At 50.1% G+C, this 23,700-nt stretch overlaps 2 protein-coding genes and 1 pseudogene across 2 annotated transcripts; 2 read left to right on the forward strand and 1 right to left on the reverse strand.

Annotated features, from left to right (window-relative positions):
* LOC116501321 (olfactory receptor 14J1-like) lies at window positions 1-597 on the forward strand. The gene has a single exon (XM_032206839.1). It carries the CDS (start codon window positions 1-3, stop codon window positions 595-597), a length of 597 nt encoding a protein of 198 aa, XP_032062730.1.
* A 6,589-nt stretch (window positions 598-7,186) lies between these two features.
* Window positions 7,187-7,707, reverse strand: LOC116501322 (annotated as a pseudogene).
* Window positions 7,708-16,447: 8,740 nt separating this feature from the next.
* Window positions 16,448-17,383, forward strand: LOC116501474 (olfactory receptor 14C36-like). Its single transcript, XM_032207071.1, has one exon. The coding sequence runs from the start codon at window positions 16,448-16,450 to the stop codon at window positions 17,381-17,383; it is 936 nt and encodes a 311-aa protein (XP_032062962.1).
* The last annotated feature ends 6,317 nt before the right edge of the window (window positions 17,384-23,700 follow it).

The following is a 23,700-nucleotide window of genomic DNA, read 5'->3' on the forward strand; positions in this document are numbered from 1 at the left end:
ATGGCCTATGACCGCTACGTTGCCATCTGTAAGCCTCTGCACTACGGGAGCCTCCGGGGCAGCAGAGCTTGTGCCCAGATGGCAGCAGCTGCCTGGGGCAGTGGCTTTCTCAATGCTGTCCTGCACACGGCCACTACATTTTCCCTTCCCCTCTGCCAAGGCAATGCTGTGGACCAGTTCTTCTGTGAAATCCCCCACATCCTCAAGCTCTCCTGCTCAGATGCCTATCTCAGAGAAGTTTGGGCAATTCTATTTAGCATTTCGTTAGCATTTGTTTGTTTTATTTTCATTGTGTTGTCCTATGTGCAGATCTTCAGGGCAGTACTGAGGATGCCCTCTGAGCAGGGCCAGCACAAAGCCTTTTCCACGTGCCTCCCTCACCTGATTGTCACCTCCCTGATGATCAGCACTTCCATCTTTGCCTACCTGAAGCCCCCCTCCATTTCCTCCCCATCCCTGGACCTGGTGGTCACACTTCTGTACACTGTGGTTCCTCCAGTATTTAACCCCCTCATCTACAGCTTGAGGAACCGGGAACTAAGGGATTCCATCAGGACTCTACTTGAATACACACATCATCATCAAATTCACCTATAATGCTATGCCTAATATTAGAAATCCCAGCTATTCTGAGAAAGAAAATAATATGATGTCTTCTATTAATAAATGTGTGTATTATTATTTTCTCTCATTATTTCACATTTGATTAAATATTATTCCTAGCCCCCTACAAGTCAATTATTTTTCTGTAGAAGTTGGCTTCCTGTGTAGATAAACCTAATAAGAAAGCCATCAGAAATTCATTGGTCTGAGCTGCTGTCTCTTCCCATCTCCTCTGGTGCTGGGGGAGCAGCCCCAGCATGCAGGAGGGGCTCAGGATCAAGAGCCCAGCTGCCACATGCAGGAGCAGCCCCAGTGGCCCTCGGGGCTGCCCCTCACTGCCCGTTGGGCTCTGCCTCTCTGCTGCCTTTGGGTCAGAGCTGCTGCTTCCCTGGAGCCATGGCCATGGCCAGCAGCAGGAAGTGGCCTTTTCACTGCTTCTTTCTTTTTGGTTCCTCATTGCTTTCTTGTGCTCTTGTATCTGTCTTAGTCTCGAGGTCTCATATGCATTGATGACAGTCCTGTTGTCTCTGCAGTGTCTGTGTCTGCAGGCAGCAGCAGGCACTGTGCAGCCCTGGGTAACAACTGGCCTACCTGCTAGCACCACAGTAACAAGAGGGTCTTTCTCAGGGCAAACCCAGGACCCTGGACACCTCTTCCAAATGTGCTATCAGGAATGGAGCCAAGAGGTTGCTCCCTGCTCTTCTGTTTTCTGGGGTTTGTCATGGAGTGAGGGACAGAGGCTGAAAGTCCCAGGGTGGTCCCTGAGGAACCAAGGGCTGGGCCAAGAACTCCTTTTGTGGCAGCACATGCCCAAATAGACAACACTGCCCACTGCAGTCAGTGAGATGGCCAATGCCAGCCTGGAGATGTCAGGAGATCTGCAGGGACATGGTGCTCACTGGGTAGTGCTTAGAACCTCATAAAATGTATGAGTATCCAAAGACGGGTCTGGTAAAGGAAAAGGGGAATCTGAGGATTCGACGAGCTAAAGGAGGGCTCTGCAATGCCAGAAGACGTGGTGGAGAGCCAGCAGGTGAAGGCCCGTAAGACTGCAAAGCAACAGTAGAGATCCTCCTTATAGGCTCCTGGGCCAGGTCTGGTGCAGCACTCGCCTGCCCTTTGTGCCCTCAGAAACACCCCATGGTCCTGCCCAGCACTGCCCTGTGCTGCTGAGCCATCAGGGCAGGTGGAAAGGGGCTCAGCAGCAGAGATCCCCATGGACGTAGGTCTGGTGCCCACCCTGAGCAGCATGGGCAGGGGGGGAGACCCCCGGGGGTCCCAGGGCACCACAGCCCCTGGCTCTCACAGCAGCACCACCAGCTTGGGGCCCTGAGGGAGCACAGGGAGGGAAGCAGCAATGGCCAGCCAGGCTAGCACAGACACACTGGCCTGGGCAAGGCTCTCTGGGAGCAGGGATGGCCCTGGGGAAGAGCAGGGCAGCATTGCTGGGCCTGCACTGATGGGGAAAGGCAAAGGGAAAGCTCTTTGTGCAGGCCCCTGCTTGGGGCAGGCTGCTCTGTGGCTGGGCCAGGCCTCTTGTGCTGGCCTGGGGAGCGGGGCTGGCCCTGCGGGGCACAGGCACTGTGTGCTGGGGATCTGCCAGGCAAGAGAGCAGGGCTCCTGCAGCTTCACGGACCTCCATCACCTTGCAGCATAGCCAGCCTCCTCCTTGCTCACCTCAACCAGAAACTACACATGCATGAGCTGTCTGCTTCTTCCTCCTCTGAAGGGAGAGGAGGAAACGCATCTAGAGAGAGAGGAGAACGAACATATAAACTCACAGAGAGATAGACACTTGAGGAAGGGAAAGGAAATGGAAAATAAAAGAAAAAGAAATTCCTACCCCAAACATGAGGAATATGTAGTAACTCCTCTATTCCCATAAGCAGACCACTGTGCTGCCAGTCTCTGAGAAACTGATACCTTGTCTTGGAAAGATGACCCCAATATATACTGCTGAGCACCATGTTATGTCCCATGTGGCCTGACCAGAGCTCAAGTGCTCAGTCTGGTGTGAGTACACAGAGGAGAGCTCTACAGCCCCAGGGCACGCAGCAGCCCCGAAAAAAGGGCACTTCTGTCTCTGCACTTGATAGGGCAGCAGCAGGAACGTGTCACAGAAAGGGACTGGGAGGTCACTTGTGTCTGGAGGTGGCAGGTCAGCCTTGACTTCTCCCTGGGATCTGCACTTTTGGGCTGACATCTGGCAGTGGCCCTGCTAGGCCAGCAGAAGGCACCTGCTTGGCATGCTGACTGGGGGATCCCCTCTGCCTCCAGAGCCAGGAGGACCCAGGCAGAAAGAAGGCCCCCAGATGGGTTGTCCTGTCCCTTCTGCTTGAGTCCATGACTGGGCAGCAGCAGGCACAAAGCTTGGCTGTGTGTAGCCAAGAAGCTGCAAGGCCAGCACCAGACCCATGGCTTGGAAGGTGCTGGTGAGTATCTATGATGTGACTTTAGCTTCATTTTTCAAGGAACAGCTGGTGAGGGTTGATGAGACGTTGGTGATATGATGGAAATGCTGGGATGAGAGCAAGGTGGTGAACAGAGGTGGGTGTCTGCAGACTTCCGGGAAACAGGACAAAGTGTGGGATAGCATAGGAAAGCGTGCAGAGGAAAAGACAGAGGTTGCTGGTAAAAAGGGAAGGCCCCAACAGTCCTGACGCTTTGCCTAGAGCTTTTGAGAAAATGAGATATAGTCATTGCAGTGCAGCCTCTTTGCTTCCTTGCAACCCTGTGCAGAGGCAGGGTGGTGTCATACCAGTTTTCCTCTCGTGGCATCACACTGCCCACCACATTCCTCAGACCTCCAGGAAAAGTCCTGAGCCAGACAGGGGGGTGCAGGATCTCTCCTCGCAGTGGCTGGGGTCAGGCTTTAGACCTTTTGCTTCACCAAAATCAACCAAGACTTTTCTCAGCACAGTGCTTTGCCTGTCTAATCATGGCCTCCAATTATCTACCCTAACACATCCCTGGGGAGGCTTTGTTAGTAACAGCCCTCAGTGGGGCCCATTAATACTCCAAGTCACTTCAGCTTTTCCTTTTGAGTTTGCTTTTTCGCACACTTGCATTATTCTCCGCTCAGTACCCAAGTTTCATTGACTCAGCACCAAAATACACCATGCAACTCATTAAAACACAGAAAGTCCTAAGGAGCCATGTCTCTCCCACCATTTTCTTCAAGTCTTCAAGACTTGATCAGCTAATTGGAGAGCTTTCATGTTGTAGTTAAGGGGGAAGATTTCAAGGAGCATCTAATAAAAATCTTTCTTCATTTTAAAGGCTGAATTTTGTTCTGTTTCAGTTTAGAGCATCATTCTCCTGGTTATATTGGTCTAGGGTTTCTCCTTTGAAGCCCTGCTTAGGTGGGAAGAACAGGAGTTTTCCTATTTCAAAACAAACAACAGGAAATCATGCTGCAATTTTCAAAAAAAAAAAAAAATAAAACAAAGTTCAAGTTCCTTATTTTATTGCCTCCAGTGATGCTTACCTTCCCAAAAGGATGACTGTACATGATGTAATTTACAGTGATTAATAGGAAATTTTAAGTAATTGTGTTAATATTAATCCATATCATACTAATTCAATGATAAACGATGAGGGTCTTACTAAGGAAACCATTGGACAGACTGCTGAGAGATGGGCGACCTTGAACTCACTGAAACTCCAAGCAGCAACTGGGTCACTGAGAGTGGTCTGAATGATTAAACGGTAAGAGGAGGGCAAACCAGGAGAATGATGGGAAGTGCATAGGTCCAGACAGGCAGCTGGAAAGGGGGCATTCAGCAGGGTCTATGTAATCAAGATGAGTTTTGTGCCTGGAAGATGAGGGAGGGAGCACACCATGATAGAAAAGCGATGACAATGCAACTACAGGTGAACATCAGTATTTCTTCTCCTGGGATGAATATGCATCCTGAAAAATCACATTTCTTCATGATAGAAATTACACTTCACATGAGACATTTTACGGAAGGGATTGAATCTTTTGAGCTGATGAGTTGTTGCTTTATCATTCAAGTACTGAAAAAAATACTGGGTATTCTGGCAGAGCTTTGCTGTCTGACCATAAGCAACCAGGGAAAACCTCCAGTGGCCCCGTTGTGTTTGAGGCACTTCCCTGGACCAGCAGATGTCAGAAAAGACCTGCAGGAGGCCGGAGCCCTTTGGGAAAATCAGGTGGAGCCAGGTGGAGTTCCCAGGGCACCTCCACTGCCAGCAGTGGTCTTTGTCCCTGTAACTGCAGCTCAGTCCAGCACAGGAACACCCCTTCAAAGACAAACCTCTTCTTCAGTGGGTTCCTTGGATTGACCTAGATCTGAAATGGCCACTGGAAACCTGAGATACTCTCCCTTACTTAAACTAGACACTTGAACATCTGTTGATGACCTTCCTGGGTCATCTTTAGCAAACTCAGGCTGAAAAACTCAAGTATAGCATGCTTCAAATGGCTGAGGCAGAACCCATCAGCTTGCCCCACTTTGCAAATGGCCCCCGTCCAACTAAGGATTTGAAAGCAAAAAGTGTGGAATGACCTTGCAGGTCAATGTGCAGAGTAAGGGAAAGTCACCCATATTGTGCTGGAGTAGCAGAAGGCAAAGAGCATTGCATTGTGCCTCAGAATAATCAAGGAGACCTAATCCAGTTCATCCATGAGGAAAAGCAGAGAGAAGGACGTTGAGTTTGGCCTAACATGAAGAAGGATGTGCATCACTGGTGAAGGAACCAGCATTTATGCCATCACCCATGTGAATTACACAAGCACCAGCACACCTAATGGTAACCTGTCCGCCCCGGCTTCGTATTCCCACAGGGCAGTGGAAAGGGAGCCGACAGCCAAGGGACACATCTGAGTGTGGAAGGTGGGGCCCAGCAAAGACAAGGAGCCAAACCCGAGGCCAGGCGGGTGGCAGAGCCCCATGCCCCATGTACGTCCTGGCTGGGGGTCCCTGCTGCTGCAGCCAGCGCACGCAGCATGGCAAGAGGAGGGCTCCCTGCACATCACAGGGCACAGCCTGGCCCCGCGGGGGCTCTTCCTGACATCTCTGCAGCTCCTGGCAGGCTGCGGTCAGGTGCCCCTCAGCCTTCCCTCCTGTGCTCCCAGGGCACATGGCTGCCTCCTGCCCAGCTCACTGCCCACTAAGTACGTCCAACACAGCTGCTTCCCAAGCTGGGCCTTGCCCAGGGTCAGTCTCCTGCAGGGGCAGAAAATGGCCCTTGTCCTGGTGGCTTTTTATGAACTTCCTGTTCTCATCCTTGATCTCTTTTTACTGAATACAGAGGCCTCGGTGACCATTTTGGTTCTAATACCAAGAAAACATGTCTAGTTCATCTCTGTCTGCTGCTATGAGCTGTCTGTGAGACATGGATATGCTATCAGATCTTTTCCTCTGACAGTCTCAGCAATGTCCAGTGATTGGACAAGACATGGGAACTGCACACAGGAAAACACTTTTACTGTGAGTAATATCAAGAACTGGATCATGTTTCCAATACCAAGCACTCAATCAGGTTTCCCCAAAAGTGGGGGAGTCCTCCTCAACTGGAGATACAACAAACCCAACTGGAAACGGGCCTGGGCTGCCTGGTGCAGGTGCCCATGCGTGGCTAGTGGGGGTGGCTAGATGGGCTTTGGAGGTCCCCTCCAGTCTCAGTGAACCTATCACTCTGCAGAGCCTGGCACTGTTTCTGAGAACTTCTCTACAGTGTCTTCAAACCATCTGGACACTGGGTGCTCATGGGCAGAGGATCCTCTGGGGATGAACTCGTTCATGATGTAAACCTGAGGACAACATGAAGCAGGGATTAGAAATGTCAGCAACACCTCTGCCATAGCAGTGTTCTCTCCCCCTGCCTCCACTCTCCTGCCCCTTTTTCCTTCAGGATTAGAGTCATAAAGGACCTCTGGAGGTTTCCAGTGCTAAGATCTGCTCTGAGCAGGGAGAACTTTCACATCAGATCAGGCTGCTTCTTCAGTGCTTCCTCCACCTCACTTTTGAAAGCCGTACTCCTAGGGGTGCTAGCTGGAAGGCCAGTTCTGATTCAGTGGTGCTACAAGACAGCAGTGTGCAAGAGAAGAGTGACCAGCACCAAAACGCCCATGTCCTGCTGCTGTCAGTGTTCGTGGGTCCAAGAAAGTGGCAACCCTGACTCAAAGGCTGCAGGCAAGGAGTGCCTGCCAGGGCAGAAAAGGGCAGCCCCAAACAACACCAGGGTTTTCCAGCACGTTGCAACAGGGATCTTCACCCCACAACCACTGCTGTACCTGAGAAGAGTGTATGAGAAATGAGATCCACAGAAACTGCCTACCTGCTGGTTCCTTTATTTAGTTAGTTACAAAGAGCTTAGCAGCACCTCTACATGAGGTCTTTGGGTTAAAAGAAAAGGTAGAAGAGGAATAGAAATATCTTAAATTTATAAAATAAAAAGATTAAAAACATTTAGCATATTGGAATAATATTGAAAAGAATGAACAATTTTTGAAATATATGAACGAAGATGTTTCTGCCTTGTCCACGTATATTTCAGGGAATCAGATGCAGAAGACAGGTTCCTCTCTGAAATACTGAATATTGCAATAACATCCTCAGTGCCTCCTTGAGCTCTTTTTCCTCATGCTGTAAATGATGGGGTTCACTGCTGAAGGCACCACCGAGTATAGAAATGCCACCACCAGGTCCAGGGATGGAAAGGAGATGGAGGGGGGCTTCAGGTAGGAAAACGTGGCAGTGCTGAGATACAGGGAGACCACAGCCAGGTGAGGGAGGCACGTGGAAAAGGCTTTGTGCTGACCCTGCTCAGAGGGCATCCTCAGCACTGCCCTGAAGATCTGCACATAGGACAGCACAATGAAAACAAAAAAAAAAACCAAGACCTATAACAGGCACTAACCAGAAGAAACCCAACTTCCCTGAGGTAGGCATCTGAGCAGGAGAGCTTGAGGATGTGGGGGATTTCACAGAAGAACTGGTCCACAGCATTGCCTCGACAGAGGGGCAGGGAAAATGTATTGGCCGTGTGCAGGACAGCATTGAGAAAGCCACTGCCCCAGGCAGCTGCTGCCATCTGGGCACAAGCTCTGCTGCCCACGAGGCTCCCGTAGTGCAGGGGCTTGCAGATGGCAACGTAGCGGTCATACGCCATGACAGTGAGAAGGGAATATTCTGCTCCAGCCAAGAAGACAAAAAAGAAGACCTGTGCAGCACATCCTTGATAGGAGATGGCCCTGGTGTCCCAGAGGGCATTGGCCATGGCTTTGGGCAGAGTGGTGGAGATGCAGCCCACGTCGAGGAGGGCGAGGTTGAGGAGGAAGAAGTACATGGGGGTGTGGAGGCGGTGGTCACAGGCTACAGCGCTGAGGATGAGGCCGTTACCCAGGAGGGCAGCCAGGTAGATGCCCAGGAAGAGCGCAAAGTGCAGGAGCTGCAGCTCACGCGTGTCTGCGAATGCCAGCAGGAGGAACTCGCTCACAGAGCTGATGTTGGGCATTCTCTGACTTTGTACTTGCTTGTCTGTTGAAGAGGAGAAGACAGAGCAATATTAGAACAGACGTCTCTGAGGAAAATAGGAAATAAAACAGAAGGGTGGATAACTCAAAGTCAGAAAAATGTCAGACCAATGAGCTTTGCAGTAGTGTTGCAAACAACTGAGCTGATTGTGGAGCAAAGCTGCAACTATTTTCCTCACTTTATTTTATCCTAGTTGCCTGTATAACACATAGGAGAGGTATTGAATGGTGGAACTCCCTGACATTACTTCCACACTCCAGGTGATATCCTGTGGGTGCCAAGAGTCAAAGGACTTGTCCACTGGGGAAAACTGAGCAGAGCAGCTCTTCCCATCAGTCCTGCTCTCTGCTGCCCTGGGCTACCCCTCTATGAGCTACAGGACCATCCCTCTCAGGTGCTGCCCTGAGAAGAAACAGGAGACAGCTGAGAGCAGAGAAGCCCCACTCCAAGTGCAGCTGAACAGAATCTTCACTTTTTCTCCAGGGGACTGATCAGGATCTCAGCTCTTCCCTCCTAGATAGGGCTGCAGAGGCCTCATTCCTGCTGCCCACAGACAGCCATCCAGCAGCATGGACATGATGTTAGTATGGAGGTGTATTTTCCTTGGGCAGCTGGATAACACAAGGATGCCAGGAGAGAGCTGCATCCTGCGGGAGAGAAGCATGCAGCCCAAAAGGATGCCACGGACAGAGCTGGGTATCTGAAAGCTGGAGTGTCCCATATCCCAGCTACACCCCCTGCAGGGTCTGGAGGAGGCTTGGCCACTCCTCTCTTATCTGACCAGGGGTAGCTAGGTTATGACACTCCAAGGGGCTTCTGCCAGACTTCCTCACCTCGCAGGGCAACCCAGCAGGACTCTCGTCAGTCCAAGATGGACTGACCAGAGCTCAAGTGCTCAGTCTGCTGTGAGCAGGCAGAGGAGAGCTCTGCAGCCCCAGGGCACACAAAAGCCCCACCAAAGAAGCCTGGTGAGGGATTCCTTGCAGCCCTGGGGCAATGGCAGTGACCCCATGAGCTGGGTCTGCCTCCCAGCCTGCCCAGCATGACCCTGCAGAGTGCCCCCGTGCCCCAGGCACCACAGCCCCCTTTCTCTGCAGAGCAGCACTGCCAGCTGGGGCTGGGGCTGGGGCTGGGGCTGGTGCTGGGAGGGGGCTTCCCCTGAGTGTCTTCTAGGCCAGCTGCAGACACGGGGCTTCTGGATGTGAGTGTGATCTTTGCTCTGAGCAAGGAGCTCAGAGACCACCAACAGTCACGGGGCTGGAGCATTGCCTGCAAGGTCTCTCCTGCCCGAGTACCTTACAGGACTGGCATGGAACTGGCTCCTGAGCATCAGAGAGGCTGGGAGCCCAGCAGCAGTGCTCCAAGGATCACAGCCAGATTACTTCTAGGTGGGCAGGTCCTGGGCCAAAAAGGGGGTGTTTTATAGGTCTGGTATTATGAGGTCAGTCGTACTTCAGAAATTCCTAATCCAGTCCTAAGTGAATGTCCATAAAGAGGATTGTGAGTTGAGCTCTTTCTGAAGTTAGCCGACAGGTCATCCCTTGAGTCCTGGCTGAGATCTCTGCCATTAGGCTCACATTTGCCAGTGCCTGTGACAGGCCAGCAGAAGACCCTTGCTTTGCACTGTAGGCTGTGAGATCCACTCTTCCAAAGCACCTGGTAGGCCCCAAAGAGGAAGAGGTCTTGGATAGGAGTTGTCATGTCAGAGGTGTCAGCTTTTGTCTGAAGATATCCTTCAGGGCTGCTTTAAGTTTTCTACACAGATGTGGCCACTGCTTCCAAGATGCCTGTGGGAAACTGAAGCATGCATGAGGACTTGGGAAAAATTACCCTGGATTAAAAATTACCCTGGTGTACTGGGTCTGGCTGGAATGTTAACTTTCCCGGCAGCAGCCCATACAGTACCGTACTCTGTACTTGTAGCTGGAACAGCAGTGTTATCACACCAGTGTTGTGTCTACTGCTGAGCAGCAGTGGCACAGCATTGGGCCTTTCTCTAACCCTCCTAGGGGGTGGGCAAAAAAGTGAGGAGAGAAACATCACTATGGCAGCTGACCTAAACCAATCAAAGGGATATTCCATACCATGTGATGTCCCACTCAGCAATAAAAGGTGGAAACAGGAAGAAGAGGGGAGGGGTGGGCTCTCGTTGGGGAACGTCGGTCCTCCTCTCGAACACCGGCTGCGTGCGTTGAGGCCTTGCTTCAAGGACGTGGTCAATCATCGCTCATTTGTGGGAAGTAGAGAGCAATTTCTTTCCTCTGCACTTCCATACAGCTTTCATTTATTTTGTTTGTTTGTTTTCCTCCCTTTTTCCCCTTTCCCTTTTATTTCCCCTTAGTTAAATTGTTTAGTTCATGGTAGTCTTTAATTAATTATTATAATTATTTCCCTTTAATTAAATTATCCTTATCTCAACCCGTGAGTTGTTCTTTGCTTTACTTCTCCCCCTCCTCATCTAAAGGAGAGGGAGTGAGAGAGCGGTTGTGGGGTTTAGCTGCCCAGCACGGTAAAACCACCACACCCATCTTGGGGCTTTCTTTCTGTCTGGGTCCTCCTGGCTCTGGAGGCAGAGGGGATCCCCCAGTCAGCATGCCAAGCAGGTGCCTTGTGCTGGCCTAGCAGGGCCACTGCCAGATGTCAGCCCAAAAGTGCAGATCCCAGGGAGAAGGCAAGGCTGACCTGTCATCCTCATCAGAGAGGAGTGACCTCACAGTCTCTTTCTGTGACACATTCCTGCTGCTGCCCTATCAAGTGCAGAGACAGAAGTGACCTCACAGTCACTGCCACAGTCACATTCCTCCTGCTGGGCCGTGAGATCCTGAGGTAGAGCTGAGCTTTCTCTTGCCCCCTCGGTATCTCTTTTTCACTTTCTGGGTTAGAGATTAAGCAAAGTTTTAGTGGGATTGTTTGGTGTTCTGCTTGTGCTGTCAGGTCTGTGGTTAAGGTATGGACAAGCTCTGTGGTTAACGGGTGTTTTACGTCTGTCAAGTAGTCTAGGGTTAAATAAGGCATTTTAAGTATGTGTTAAGTGAAAGGATTGCGGTTATCAAGAGAGAAAATTGATGTCTTTCAGTTTGTTGTAGTAGCATTTAGGTTTATTTAGCATTAAAATTACTGTTTCAAGTAAGGGAAGGGATATACATGACTGTTCTAAGTCAGTGTTACTGCACTACCGGCATTGCATGAATGTTATTACCTCTATGTTATGTTATATGTTATTATATTATAATATCTATGTTATTACCTTAGAGCCCAAGTGTAGATGTAGAGCTTGGGAGCGTGGTTTAGTGATGGCCTTGTCAGCACTAAGGTAAAGTTGCCTGACCTGGGTTACACATCCCAGAGTAGTGTCAGGCACAGTACAATTCTTTTTGCCTTCTGCATCTATAGCACATCGACATAGAAGTAGGATTTTGCCCTACTCTATTGACTGGGCAGGTCTTTTCACATTACTCAGTTTAGGTTTGTGTGGCTGGAAGGGGACAATTTCCCAAAAGCGGCCAAGCTCATGGGTACAGCTACAGCCAATGGACATATATTTGCTTTAATTTTCTTCCTGAGTATTCCACTGAAGACCCAATAGAGACTATGGATGTCCAGTTGTCTACTAAGATTCATTTACAATTTCTCAGATCCCAATGGTCATTTCAAATTTTATTTATTTTATTTTACTTTATTTTTTTTTTTATTTATTAATTTAATTGTTTCCCAAAAAACCCCTGACTTGTCTTAGAAAGGTTTTCATGTGCTAGGCTGGGCTGCAGTTACAGGGACAAAGACCACTGCTGGCAGTGGAGGTGTCAGACCTCCAGACTCTGCTTTTCCTCCCAATGGAGTTCTCCAAAGAAGTCATCCTGGATGAATAGCAATAGGAGAATGATGCTCCAAACTGAAATGCAACAACATTCAGCCTTTGAAACAAGAAAATATATTTATTATGTGCTTTGTAAAATCTTTTCCCTTAACTACGTCATGCAAACTCTGCAATTAGCTGCACAAGGCGTGAAAGCTTGAAGAAAACTATGGAGGAGATGTTAGGAATTTCTGCATTTTAAAGAGTTCCATGGTGTATTGTGGTGCTGAGTCTATGAAGCTCAGGTACTGAGAGGAGAACGATGCAACTGCTAGAGAAAGTAAAGTCAGAAGGAAAAGTTAAAGTGACTTGGAGTATTAATTGGCCCCACTGAGGGCTGTTACTAACAAAGCCTCCCCAGGGCCTTGTTAGGGCAGATAATTGGAGGCCATGATTACAGACAGGCAAAGTACTGTGCTGAGAGAAGTCTTGGTTGGTTTTGGTGATGCAGAAGAGCCAAGGCCTGACCCCTGGAAGTGGGAGGGGAGATCCTGCACCCCTACATCTGTCTCAAGGCTCTTGCTCGGGTCTGTAGGATGTGGTGGGCAGTGTGATGCTGTGAGAACAACAGTGGTGTGAAACCTCTGAGCTGCTGCACACAGTTGAAAGGAATCTATGAGGCCCCATTACAATGAATATAACATCTCTCCTCCTAAGCTCTAGCCAAGGGGACAAAACCTTCACGGCTGTTAGGGCCTTCGCTTTTTACCAGCACCCTTTGCCTTCTTCTTTGCAAGCTTTTCATTGCTGTCCCACACATTGCCCTATTTTCTTGAAGTCTTGAGACATCCATCTCTGTTCACCATCTTGCTTTCATGCCTTGCTTTCACCGATGTCTCGTCAGCCCTCACCAGTGGTTCCTTGAAACACAAAGCCAGGGTCTGATCAGAGGGTGACCACAGAGTCACCCTCTGAGGGACATTTCTCCCTCCTTGTGTCCAGTGCCAACCTTCCATGGAACACTTTGTGGCAGTTTTTTCTCTCCTGTTCTTTTCTACTAGCACAGAAAGCTCTATCTGGTAGGAAACCACTCCTGAAGTAGGCATCCCAACCCGTCAGCCTTCTTGCATCCAGTCGGCCAAGCAGACACAAGTCACCTCAGCAGCAGCTTCCAAGCCATGGGCTTGCCGCTGGCCTTGCAGCTTCTTGGCTAGACATAGCCAAGCCTTCTGCCTCCTGCTGCCCAGTCATGGACTCAAGCAGAAGGGACAGGACAACCCATCTGGGGGCCTTCTTTCTGCCTGGGTCCTCCTGGCTCTGGAGGCAGAGGGGATCCCCCAGTCAGCATGCCAAGCAGGTGCCTTCTGCTGGCCTAGCAGGGCCACTGCCAGATGTCAGCCCAAAAGTCCAGATCCCAGGGAGAAGGCAAGGCTGACCTGCCACCTCCAGACACAAGTGACCTCACAGTTCCTTTGCGTGACACATTCCTGCTGCTGCCCTATCAAGTGCAGAGACAGAAGTGACCTCACAGTCCCTGCCACAGTCAAATTCCTGCTGCTGGGGCAGGAGATGATGAGGCATAGCTAGTCCCCTAGGGACTAGATTTTACTTTTCTGCATTAGAGATTAAGCAAAGTTTTAGTTGGAGGATTTGGTGTTCTGCTTGTGGTGTCAGGTCTCTGGTTAGGGTATGGGCAAGCATTATGGTTTAGGGTGTTTTTTTTTTAGGTATGGCAAGAATTCTGGGGTTAAATAGAGCATTTTAATGTTAGTGTTAAGGGCAGAGATTAGGGTCAGCAAGAGAAAGGTAAGGGAATGGCGATCTGCACTGAGTTTTTCTTCAGGTGATACTTTGAGTTCTTCATTACAATAGTGGATTCCTGTCAAGGTGGTCGACTAATGTTTTGGTTGAGGGATTAATATTATTCTTGAAAATTGTGTAAGGGCCATACAAGACTGAAGTCAGTGTTACAGCAGCATCAACATTACCTCTTACCCTCTTACATCTACAAAGATAAGCTTTCAACCTCTTCTTCACTTCTTCTTCCCTCCCCCTAATCTGACATCTCTCCTGGCCAGGCTACTCCTGACCTCCCCATAACAGTCATCTAATCGGAATCAGCTTTCTGATGGCTTTCATTATATCAGAGTACCTGTGCCAGAGTACCTGACTACTCTTTGAGAGAAAAAGTTTTTCATGATATATAATCTAATTTTTCGTAATATCTAATCTAAATCTTCCCAGGTACAACTTGTGGCCATTTCCTCGAGTCCTACCATTAGTTATCTGAGAGAAGAGGCTGACCCCTGCCTCATCACAACCTCAACAGCATGTGTTATCACCTTGGCAATTCAAAAAGGGACACAAGTCACTGGGATGTGCTGGGACTTGGTCTGTGCTTACTGAGCCTCAGTGAGTTCCACTCCAACCGCTGTCATAGGCCCTGCAGCTACTCCAACACCTCTGACATGTCCTGCAGCCACTCCAGACCCTGTGACAGGCCCAGGTCTAGTCTGGGGACTAGACCAGACCCCCCAGGTCTGCTCTTGCTAGGCCAGAGAACCAACCTGTGCCAGGAACTGTTGCCTCTAATTGCAGGAGAAAACAATGGGTGTGAAAATCAGGTTCATTCGAATGCAAAAGAACTACTGCCCAGAAAAGAAAGGAGGGAGAAGAATGTTGATCTATGAAACCTTGACATAGACTTCTCCACATCTCCTACTGCCCCACAAAGAGCCCTGAGCAAGGTGTGAATGGAAAGGATCTCCCTTCCCAGGAGATGGGGGTCAAGGCCTGGCCCTTGTGCTTGGTGACACACATCCAGTTTTCCTACACATCAGTGTCACCTTCACATTGCCTTTGTCTCCTTGTCCTCACTGCCTCCAGGGTTCTGCTCTAACGAGCTCCAAGGGAGGCTGTGTCAGTGCTGGCCCTCAGGGGGACACTGCAGGAAACTTGCCTCTGACTTGGACTTCTGGAGAGATGTCTTCAATTGTCTCTGAGTGCCTGAGGTTCGTGGGCTCATCAGCAAAGCCCCCAGAGGGGTGATTGCAGTGCCTTGGGCTGGTGCTGTGCTGCTGAGCTGGGCCGGGCTCGTGGGACAGAGAGAGCTCGTGGCAAGAGGGCCGTGGTGCAGAGAGACAGCTGTGCCCAGGAGCAGCTCCTCTGCACAGCGCAGCAGGGCTGGGGGCTCTGACCGCAGCTGGCACACACAGAGGAGAGAAGGAGAGAGGTCTTGGAGGCAGTTGGCAGTGGGAGGATGCTGAGAGCTGCCTGCAGGAGAAACCTGCACAGCCCTTGACAAGGTAAGTGTCTGGCTGCAGGGCCATGCAGCTGCAGGTCCTGGAAGGGTCTCCTCCTGCTGGGTGTTGTTTCTGGGAGGGCAGTGGGCAATGCAGTAGGCTTTGAGAGTCCTGTTGAGTTGCAGTGTGAGGTGAGGAAGTCTGGCAGAAGCCCCTTGGAGTGCCCTAAGGCAGGTGTCCCCGGTCAGCCCAGAACACCGTGCCCTGGCTGGCCATGCCGGGCTCTCTGACAGCTGCCCCGTAGCTCCTGCAGCCATGGAGGTGCCCCTTGGCAGGGCCCTGTTGGTGGCAGGGTGCTGCAGGGCAGCGCTGAGCACAGCCGCGTGGGATGGGGTCTGTGAGCACGGGCAGGGGGAAAGAAGAGGTGGGCGCAGAGCAGCAGCTCCCTGCAGGGACAGCTGCAGGCAGTGTAGAGAGGGGCAGGCGGCCAGAAGGAGCTGTTGGTAGAAACGCAGTGGCAGGGGGGATTCGGGCACCTTGCGGCCATGCCCTGCAGTGCAGACGCCTTCCCCTGGAGCAGCCCCTCCCTGGCCTCCTCTCCCCCTGCAGCCCATGGGCTGTGGGGCAGGCATGGCCAGCAGTACAGGCAGAGCCCATACGAGGAGAAGCTCTCAAACTCTGGCATGATTTGGCCCTCCTTGATTAGCAGTCATCTACATTTTTTCTCAGGGAAACACCTGAGAGCAATTGTCCTGCAGCTCAGAGGGGTGACAATTGACTGTTGAGAACTGGTCTGATCGACAGAGCTGCTCTGCTCAGTCTTCACCAAGGGACAGCCCCTTTGCCTCCTGGCACCCACAGGGTTTCTCTGGGAGTGCACAGGAAATGTCAGGGAGCTCAACCATCCAATACCTCTCCTAAGTGTTACTGGGATAATAGGAACAAAACAAAGGAAACAAAATCCCTGCAGCTCTGCCTCTGTATTAAGATGAGTTTTTTGCAACAACACTGCAGATCTCACGGATCTGACCAGTGGACGGAATGTAATTTTCTCCCATGTTTCTCTCCAGCTGCACATCAGGAAGGACTCCTATGGAGCTACAGCAGCCCCTGCTCCCCGTGCCCCTCTCAGCCAACACCAACTGCAGCTCAAGCAAGAGAGATGCAGAAAGGTTCTCCTGAAAAAAGAGGCTCTGTTTGGGGGTCCTCTATGACAAACAATAGGTTTTCCTCAGAGAAAAGTGTTTTAACATTTTTCTGCATTTTCCTCTTTAACAGAAAACTGTGTTCAATGTCAGAGAATGCCCAACGTCAGCTCTGTGAGCGAGTTCCTCCTGCTGGCATTCGCAGACACGCGTGAGCTGCAGCTCCTGCACTTCGCGCTCTTCCTGGGCATCTACCTGGCTGCCCTCCTGGGCAACGGCCTCATCCTCAGCGCCGTAGCCTGCCACCGCCGCCTCCACACCCCCATGTACTTCTTCCTCCTCAACCTCGCCCTCCTCGACCTGGGCTGCATCTCCACCACTCTGCCCAAAGCCATGGCCAATGCCCTCTGGGACACCAGGGCCATCTCCTATCAAGGATGTGCTGCTCAAGTCTTCTTTTTATTCTTCTTGTTTGGCTCAGAGTATTATCTCCTCACCGTCATGGCCTATGACCGCTACGTTGCCATCTGCAAGCCCCTGCACTACGGGAGCCTCCTGGGCAGCAGAGCTTGTGCCCAGATGGCAGCAGCTGCCTGGGGCAGTGGCTTTCTCGATGCTGTCCTGCACACGGCCAACACATTTTCCCTGCCCCTCTGCCAAGGCAATGTTGTGGACCAGTTCTTCTGTGAAATCCCCCACATCCTCAAGCTCTTCTGCTCAGATGCCTACCTCAGGGAAGTTGGGACACTTGTGTTTAGTGTTTCTTTAACATTTGGTTGTTTTGTTTTCATTGTGGTGTCCTATGTGCAGATCTTCAGGGCAGTGCTGAGGATGCCCTGTGAGCAGGGCCGGCACAAAGCCTTTTCCACGTGCCTCCCTCACCTGGCCGTTGTCTCTCTGTTTGTCAGCACTACCATATTTGCCTACCTGAAGCCCCCCTCCATTTCCTCGCCATCCTTGGACCTGGTGGTCGCACTTCTGTACTCGGTGGTGCCTCCAGCATTGAACCCCCTCATCTACAGCATGAGGAACCAAGAGGTGAAGGATGCAGTGAGGAAACTTCTTCAATACATGTTTCTTAATCATCAGTGATGTGTTCAGAAGATGTATTTCTTATTATATGCAATTTTGATTCATATTATATCATATCATTTTTATCATTACTAGTGCTATCAAAACATTATCATTAATAATAATCATAAAAGAAATAAAATGTTATTTGGGAAAATGATACAATATTTAAAAAAATATTTTTTTTCTGTTAGTATTTTAAAAATATTTTATTTTGTTTTTAATAATGTAATTCTTAGCATTCTGAATGTTATATTTTGTGTTTGCTTTGACCATATCATCTAACATGCATAGAGAACCAGGCTTCCTTGGTAGATAAAGACAATAAAGATACCATCAGAAATTCATTGCTCTCAGTATCCCTCTCTTCCCATCTCCTCTGGAGCTGGGGCAGCTGCCTCAGCAACCAGGAGTGGCTCGGGGCCAAGAGCCCAGCTGCCACTTATTGTATTTGGATTCGACCTCGTGGATCTAGGTGACAGTCCTGTCGTCTCTATAGCAGGGCTGGCACAAAGCCTTTTCCACATGTCCCCCGCACCTGGCCATGGTGTCCGTCTCCCTCAGACCTGTCATGGTTGCCTGCCTGAAGCTCCCTCCATCTCCTCCCCATCCCTGGACCTGGTGGTGGCAGTTCTGTACTCAGTAGTGCCTCCAGCAGAGCACGTCCTCATCTGTAGAATGAGGAGCCAGGAGCTCAAGGATGCCTTGTGGAAATTACTGACTAGATGTTTCTTGGATGCAAGAAATTTCTGATCTGCTTCTGCACGTGACTTGCAATGTCAATAATTGGAGGAAGAGCCAGTATACCTGTTAGTGTTTCTTTCTTTCTTTCTTTCTTTCTTTCTTTCTTTCTTTCTTTCTTTCTTTCTTTCTTTCTTTCTTTCTTTCTTTCTTTCTTTCTTTCTTTCTTTCTTTCTATTTATTTTTGTTGTGGTTGTGTTTGTGCATATTCTTATTACATTAATTCAGCTAATGAGCACCCATTAAAATGATATGGATGTACCTGTTGAATATAGCTTATAGACTCTATGCATGTGAAGCCATTCTCTCTGTGAATTTAACCTTAATGGAGTTAAAATTCAACTGCTATTTTGTCTGACATCTCTCCTCTTAGATCAGGCCTGCCTCTGCAGGGGCAGTGCCTGTGCTCACGGGTGCAGAGGAAAAGAGTCCCATCCCAGCAGCACGGCCAGGGAGCACCAGCGCTTGGGGCATGCAGAGCTGCTCTCTTGCCACTGCTGCCCTGTCCTGCTGAGCCCTGCTGGTGGGGTCAGGCCCAGCTGCTCCTGGAGCTTGGTGCCAGTGCTGCTGTGGGGCTGTGCTGGGACTGCAGGCAGGGACAGGCAGTGGGCACGGCAGTGGCACAGCTGGCCTCCACTGCAGCACTTCCCTCCTAAGGGGGGATCTCCTCCAAGGTGGACTGAGCAGAGCTCAAGTGCTCAATCTGATGTGAGCAGGCAGAGGAGAGCTCTGCAGCCCCACGGCTCAAAAAAGCCCCACCAAAGGAGCCTGGTGAGTGATTCCTTGCAGCCCTGGGGCAATGGCAGTGACCCCATGAGCTGGGTCTGCCTCCCAGCCTGCCCAGCATGGCCCTGCAGAGTGCCCCCGTGCCCCAGGCACCACAGCCCCCTCGCACTGCAGAGCAGCACCACCAGCTGGGGCTGGGGCTTCAAGGATGCTTCACATGAGTGTCTTCTAGGCCAGCTTCAGACTTCTGGACTTGAGTGTGATCTTCACTGTGCACAAGGAGCTGAGAGACCGCCAACAGGCATGGGGCTGGAACATTGCCTGCAAGGTCCCTCCTGCCCTAGCACCTCCCAGGACTGGCACGGAACTGGCTCCTGTGTGTCAGAGAGGATGGGAGCCCAGCAGGTGTGTCATGAGCTTGGAGGATCACAACCAGATCACTTCTACCTGGGCAGGTCCTGGCCCAAAAAGGGGGTGTTTTGTAGGTGTGGTATTATAAGCTCAGTGGTGCGTCAGAAACACTAAGTCCAGCAGGAAGCGAATGGCTGTTAAATGGCCTGTGAGGTGACTGCTTTCTGAAGTAGCTGACAGGTCACCCTTGACTCCTGGCTGGGATCTGTGCCTTTAGGCTCACATCTGCCAGTGTCCATGGTAGGGCAGCAGAAGGCACTTGCTGTGCATGTAGTTTCTGAGATCGGGTCCTTCTAAGTACCTGGTAGGCCCCATAGTGGAAGAGGTCTTGGATAGGGGTTGTCATGTCAGAGGTGTCAGCTTTTGCCTGAAGTCATCCTTTAGGACTGCTTTCAGTTTTCTACACAGAGAGGGCCACTGCCTCCAAGACGCTTGGGGCAAACTGAACCATGCATGAGGGTTTGGAAAAAGATAGCCTGGGTGCACAGAAGCCATTCAGTATCTAAAAGTTGGAGGCAGGAAACAAAATTTTGGGGTGGTACAAGAACATCAGCTTGTGGGCCACAAGGAGGAGATGGGTGGGAATGCTCTGAGGAGCTCAGCTCTGCCTCAGGATCTCCTGCCCCAGCAGCAGGAATGTGACTGTGGCAGGGACTGTGAGGTCACTTCTGTCTCTGCACTTGATAGGGCAGCAGCAGGAACGTGTCACAGAAAGGGACTGGGAGGTAACTTGTGTCTGGAGGTGGCAGGTCAGCCTTGACTTCTCCCTGGGAGCTGCACTTTTGGGCTGACAGCTGGCAGTGGCCCTGCTAGGCCAGCAGAAGGCACCTGCTTGGCATGCTGACTGGGGGATCCCCTCTGCCTCCAGACCCAGAACGACCCAGACAGAAAGAAGGCCCCCAGATGGGTTGTCCTGTCCCTTCTGCTTGAGTCCAGGACTGGAAAGCAGCAGGCACAAGGCTTGGCTGTGTCTCCACAAGAAGCTGCAAGGCCAGCAGCAGGCCCCTGGCTTGGAAGCTGCTGCTGAGCTGACTTGTGTCTGGCTGGCTTACTGACCACAAGGAGCCTGCTGGGTTGGGATGCCTACTTCAGGAAGGTTTTCCAACCTGATGGAGCTATCTGTGGTAGTAGGAAAGAGCAGGAGGGAAAAACTTGCCACAAAGTGTGCCCTGGAAGGTTGGAACTGGCCACAAGGAGGAAGAAATGTCTCTCAAGGGGTTTTGCTGTAGTGCCAGAGGTCACCCTCTCATCAGACCCTGGCTTTGTGTTTCTAGGAACAGCTGGTGAGGGTTGACGAGACATGGGAGAAAGCAAGGGATGAGAGCAAAGTGTTGAACAGAGATGGGTGTCTGCAGACTTCAAGGAAATAGGGCAATGTGTGGGACAGCATTAGAAAACCTGCAGAGGAGAAGGCAGAGGGTGCTGGTAAAAAGGGAAGTTGCTAACAACCCTGAGATATTTGTCTCCTTGGCTAGAGCTTATGAGGAGAGATGTTATACTCGTTGCAATGAGGCCTCACTGATTGCTTGCAACCCTTGCAATTATCTGCCCTAACAAGGCCCTGGGGAGGCTTTGTTAGTAACAGCCCTCAGTGGGGCCCATTAATACTCCAAGTCACTTCAGCTTTTCCTCCTGACTTTAATTTCTCTAACAGTTGCATCATTCTCCTCTCAGTACCTGAACGTCATAGACTTACCACCAAAATAAACCATGGAACTCATTAAAATGCAGAAACACCTAACATCTCTTTGATAGTTTCTTCAAGCCTTCATGCCTTTTATATCTAATTGCAGAGCTTGCAAGATGCAATTAAGGAAGAAGATTTCAAAGAGCAACTAATAAAACCATTTTATAGTTTCAAAGGCTGAATTTTGCTGCATTTCAGTTTTCAGCATAATTCTCCTATTGCTATTCATCCAGAGTGACTTCTTTGGAGACTTTCATCAAGAGGAAGAGCAGAGTGTGCTGGTCTGACACCTCCACTGCAAACAGTGGTCATTGTCCCTGTAACTGCAGCCCAGCCCACGCATGAAACCCTTTCTAAGATAGGTCATGGGTGCCTACAGATAAAATAAAATAAATAAAATAAAGTAAAATAAAATAAAATAAAATAACATAACATAACATAACATAACGTAACATAACATAAAATAAAATAAAATAAAATAAAATAAAATAAAATAAAATAAAAATAAAATAAAATTGAAATGACCATTGGATCCTGAGAAATTCAGCCTGAACCTCAGTACACACCTGGACATCCATGGACTATCTTGGGTCTTCTGTGGAAAACTCAAGGTGAAAAATAAAGAAAATATATCTTTATTGGCTGTAGCTGTACCCACGAGCATGGCCTCTTTGTGGAGATTGTCCCCTTCCAGACACAGAAACCTAAATTGAGGAGAGTGAAAAGACCTGCCCAGTCAATAGAGTAGGGCAAAGTCCTACTTGCTGTGCTATAGATGCAGAAGGTAAAAAGAATTGCATTGTGCCTGACACTACTCTGGGACGTGTGTCGTGGTTTAACCCGGCTGGCAGCTAAACACCACGCAGCCGTTCGCTCACCCTCCCCCCTCCCTCTCTGGGACGGGGGAGAGAAATGGAAAGTGAAGCCCGTGAGTTGAGATAAAGACAGTTTAATAAGACAGGAAAATAATAATAATAATAATAATAATGATGATACAATGGTGATAATACGAAAGTAATAATAGTATGTACAAACAAGTGATGCACAATGCAATTGCTCACCACCCGCTGACCGATGCCCAGCCTAACCCCGAGCAGTCCGGCCCCCTCCCCCCGGCTAGCCACCCCTATATATTGTTTAGCATGACGTCAGATGGTATGGAATACCCCTTTGGCTAGTTTGGGTCACCTGTCCTGGGTCTGTCCCCTCCCAGCTCTTACTGCACCCCCCAGCCTGCCCGTTGGCAGGACAGAGCAAAGGCTGAGATGTCCTTGGCTTAGTATAAGCACTGCTCTGCAACAATTAAAGCATCGGGGTGTTATCAGCACTCTTCTCATTCTAAGCCAAAACACAGCATTCCACCAGCTACTAGGAAGAAAATTAATTCTGTGCTAACTGAAACCAGGACAGACGTGTCACCCAGGTCAGGCAACTTTACCTTAGTGCTGAAAAGGCCATCACTAAACCACACTCCCAAGCTCTACATCTACACCTTGGCTCTCCAGTTGATGACCCAGCTCATGGATGGCAATCAGAGAGTCTCGGTTAGCGCGGTGCTGCCTCAGGTGCGCCACCATGGTAGCCATTGGCACCTGCTGTTCTTCAACCCTCAGCAAACCCCCAACAGAAGGATTCTGTGGAAGGCCAAGCAAAGTAGACAACACTTTCATGTCCTTTGTCTCCAAGGCAGGTATGCCAAAGCCCCACTGGTGGTGTCCTCTTGGAACTCTGAAGTTCCCTCTCCTGAAGCAGTCTATGCTGAGGATGCACATAGCCTCTGGGCCAGTCCCAATGGGGTGCTTTTGCCATTCCTTCCCAGTTAGACTCACTTCAGCCTCCAGTACAGTTAACTGTTGGGATGCCCCTGTCACTCCAGAAATACAGGTGGGTTCTACCTCTTTCTAGCTTAATGGCATCAGGGTACTCTGTGCACCGGTGTCTAGTAGAGCCTGATATATTTGTGGATCTGAAGTGCCCGGCCATTAAATATACAGTCCAGTAAACCCAATTGTTCCTTTCTTCCCGCCTCCCCCTGGCTGGAAGGAGGACCCCTCTAGTCCTGCTCATAGTATTCATCACAGTGTCTGGTAGATGAAACACTGGAAACACGTCCCACCGCAGCACAGTCATCCCACAGGACAGGGGACAGGGCGATGACAGCCAAGGGATGCATTTCGGTGCAGGACTTGTGGCAAAAGTCATCCTGAAATACTCAAGAACAGGACACCTCAAATGGCTGAAGCAGAACCCATCGGCATGTCCCAGTTTGGGAATCATCTCCTTCCGTCTGGGATATGAAAGCAAAAAATGTGAAATGCCCCGTCAGGTCAATGCACACAGTAAGGTAAACTCACAGGTATTGTGCTGGAGTGTCAGAAGGCAATAAGCATTGCGTTTTGCCTCAGACTATTCAAGGAGACCTAATGCAGTTCATCCCTGAGATAAAGCAAACACTCTAAGAAGTGTGAGGGATGTTAAGTTGTGGCCTAACATGAAGAAGGATTTTGATCACTAGTGAAGGAACGGTCTTTTTCTGCCATCACCAATCTGGTTACACAAGCATGACAACACCTAAAGGTCATATATCCCATGACTCTGTCAACCCACGGGGCAGGGGAAGGGAGATGACAGTGAAGGAAGGTATTTGGGTGGGGAAGGTGGGGCCCAGCAGAGACAAGGAGTCAAGGCAGTGGGGTGGGGGAGGCCAGCAGAAGCAGCCCAAGGGGTGGTGCTGCTTGTGAGGACACGTTTGTGGCAGCAGCCTGAGTGGGCA

Source organism: Aythya fuligula, chromosome W, assembly GCF_009819795.1.
Source record: "Aythya fuligula isolate bAytFul2 chromosome W, bAytFul2.pri, whole genome shotgun sequence".
Classification (NCBI taxonomy): Eukaryota; Metazoa; Chordata; class Aves; order Anseriformes; family Anatidae; genus Aythya; species Aythya fuligula.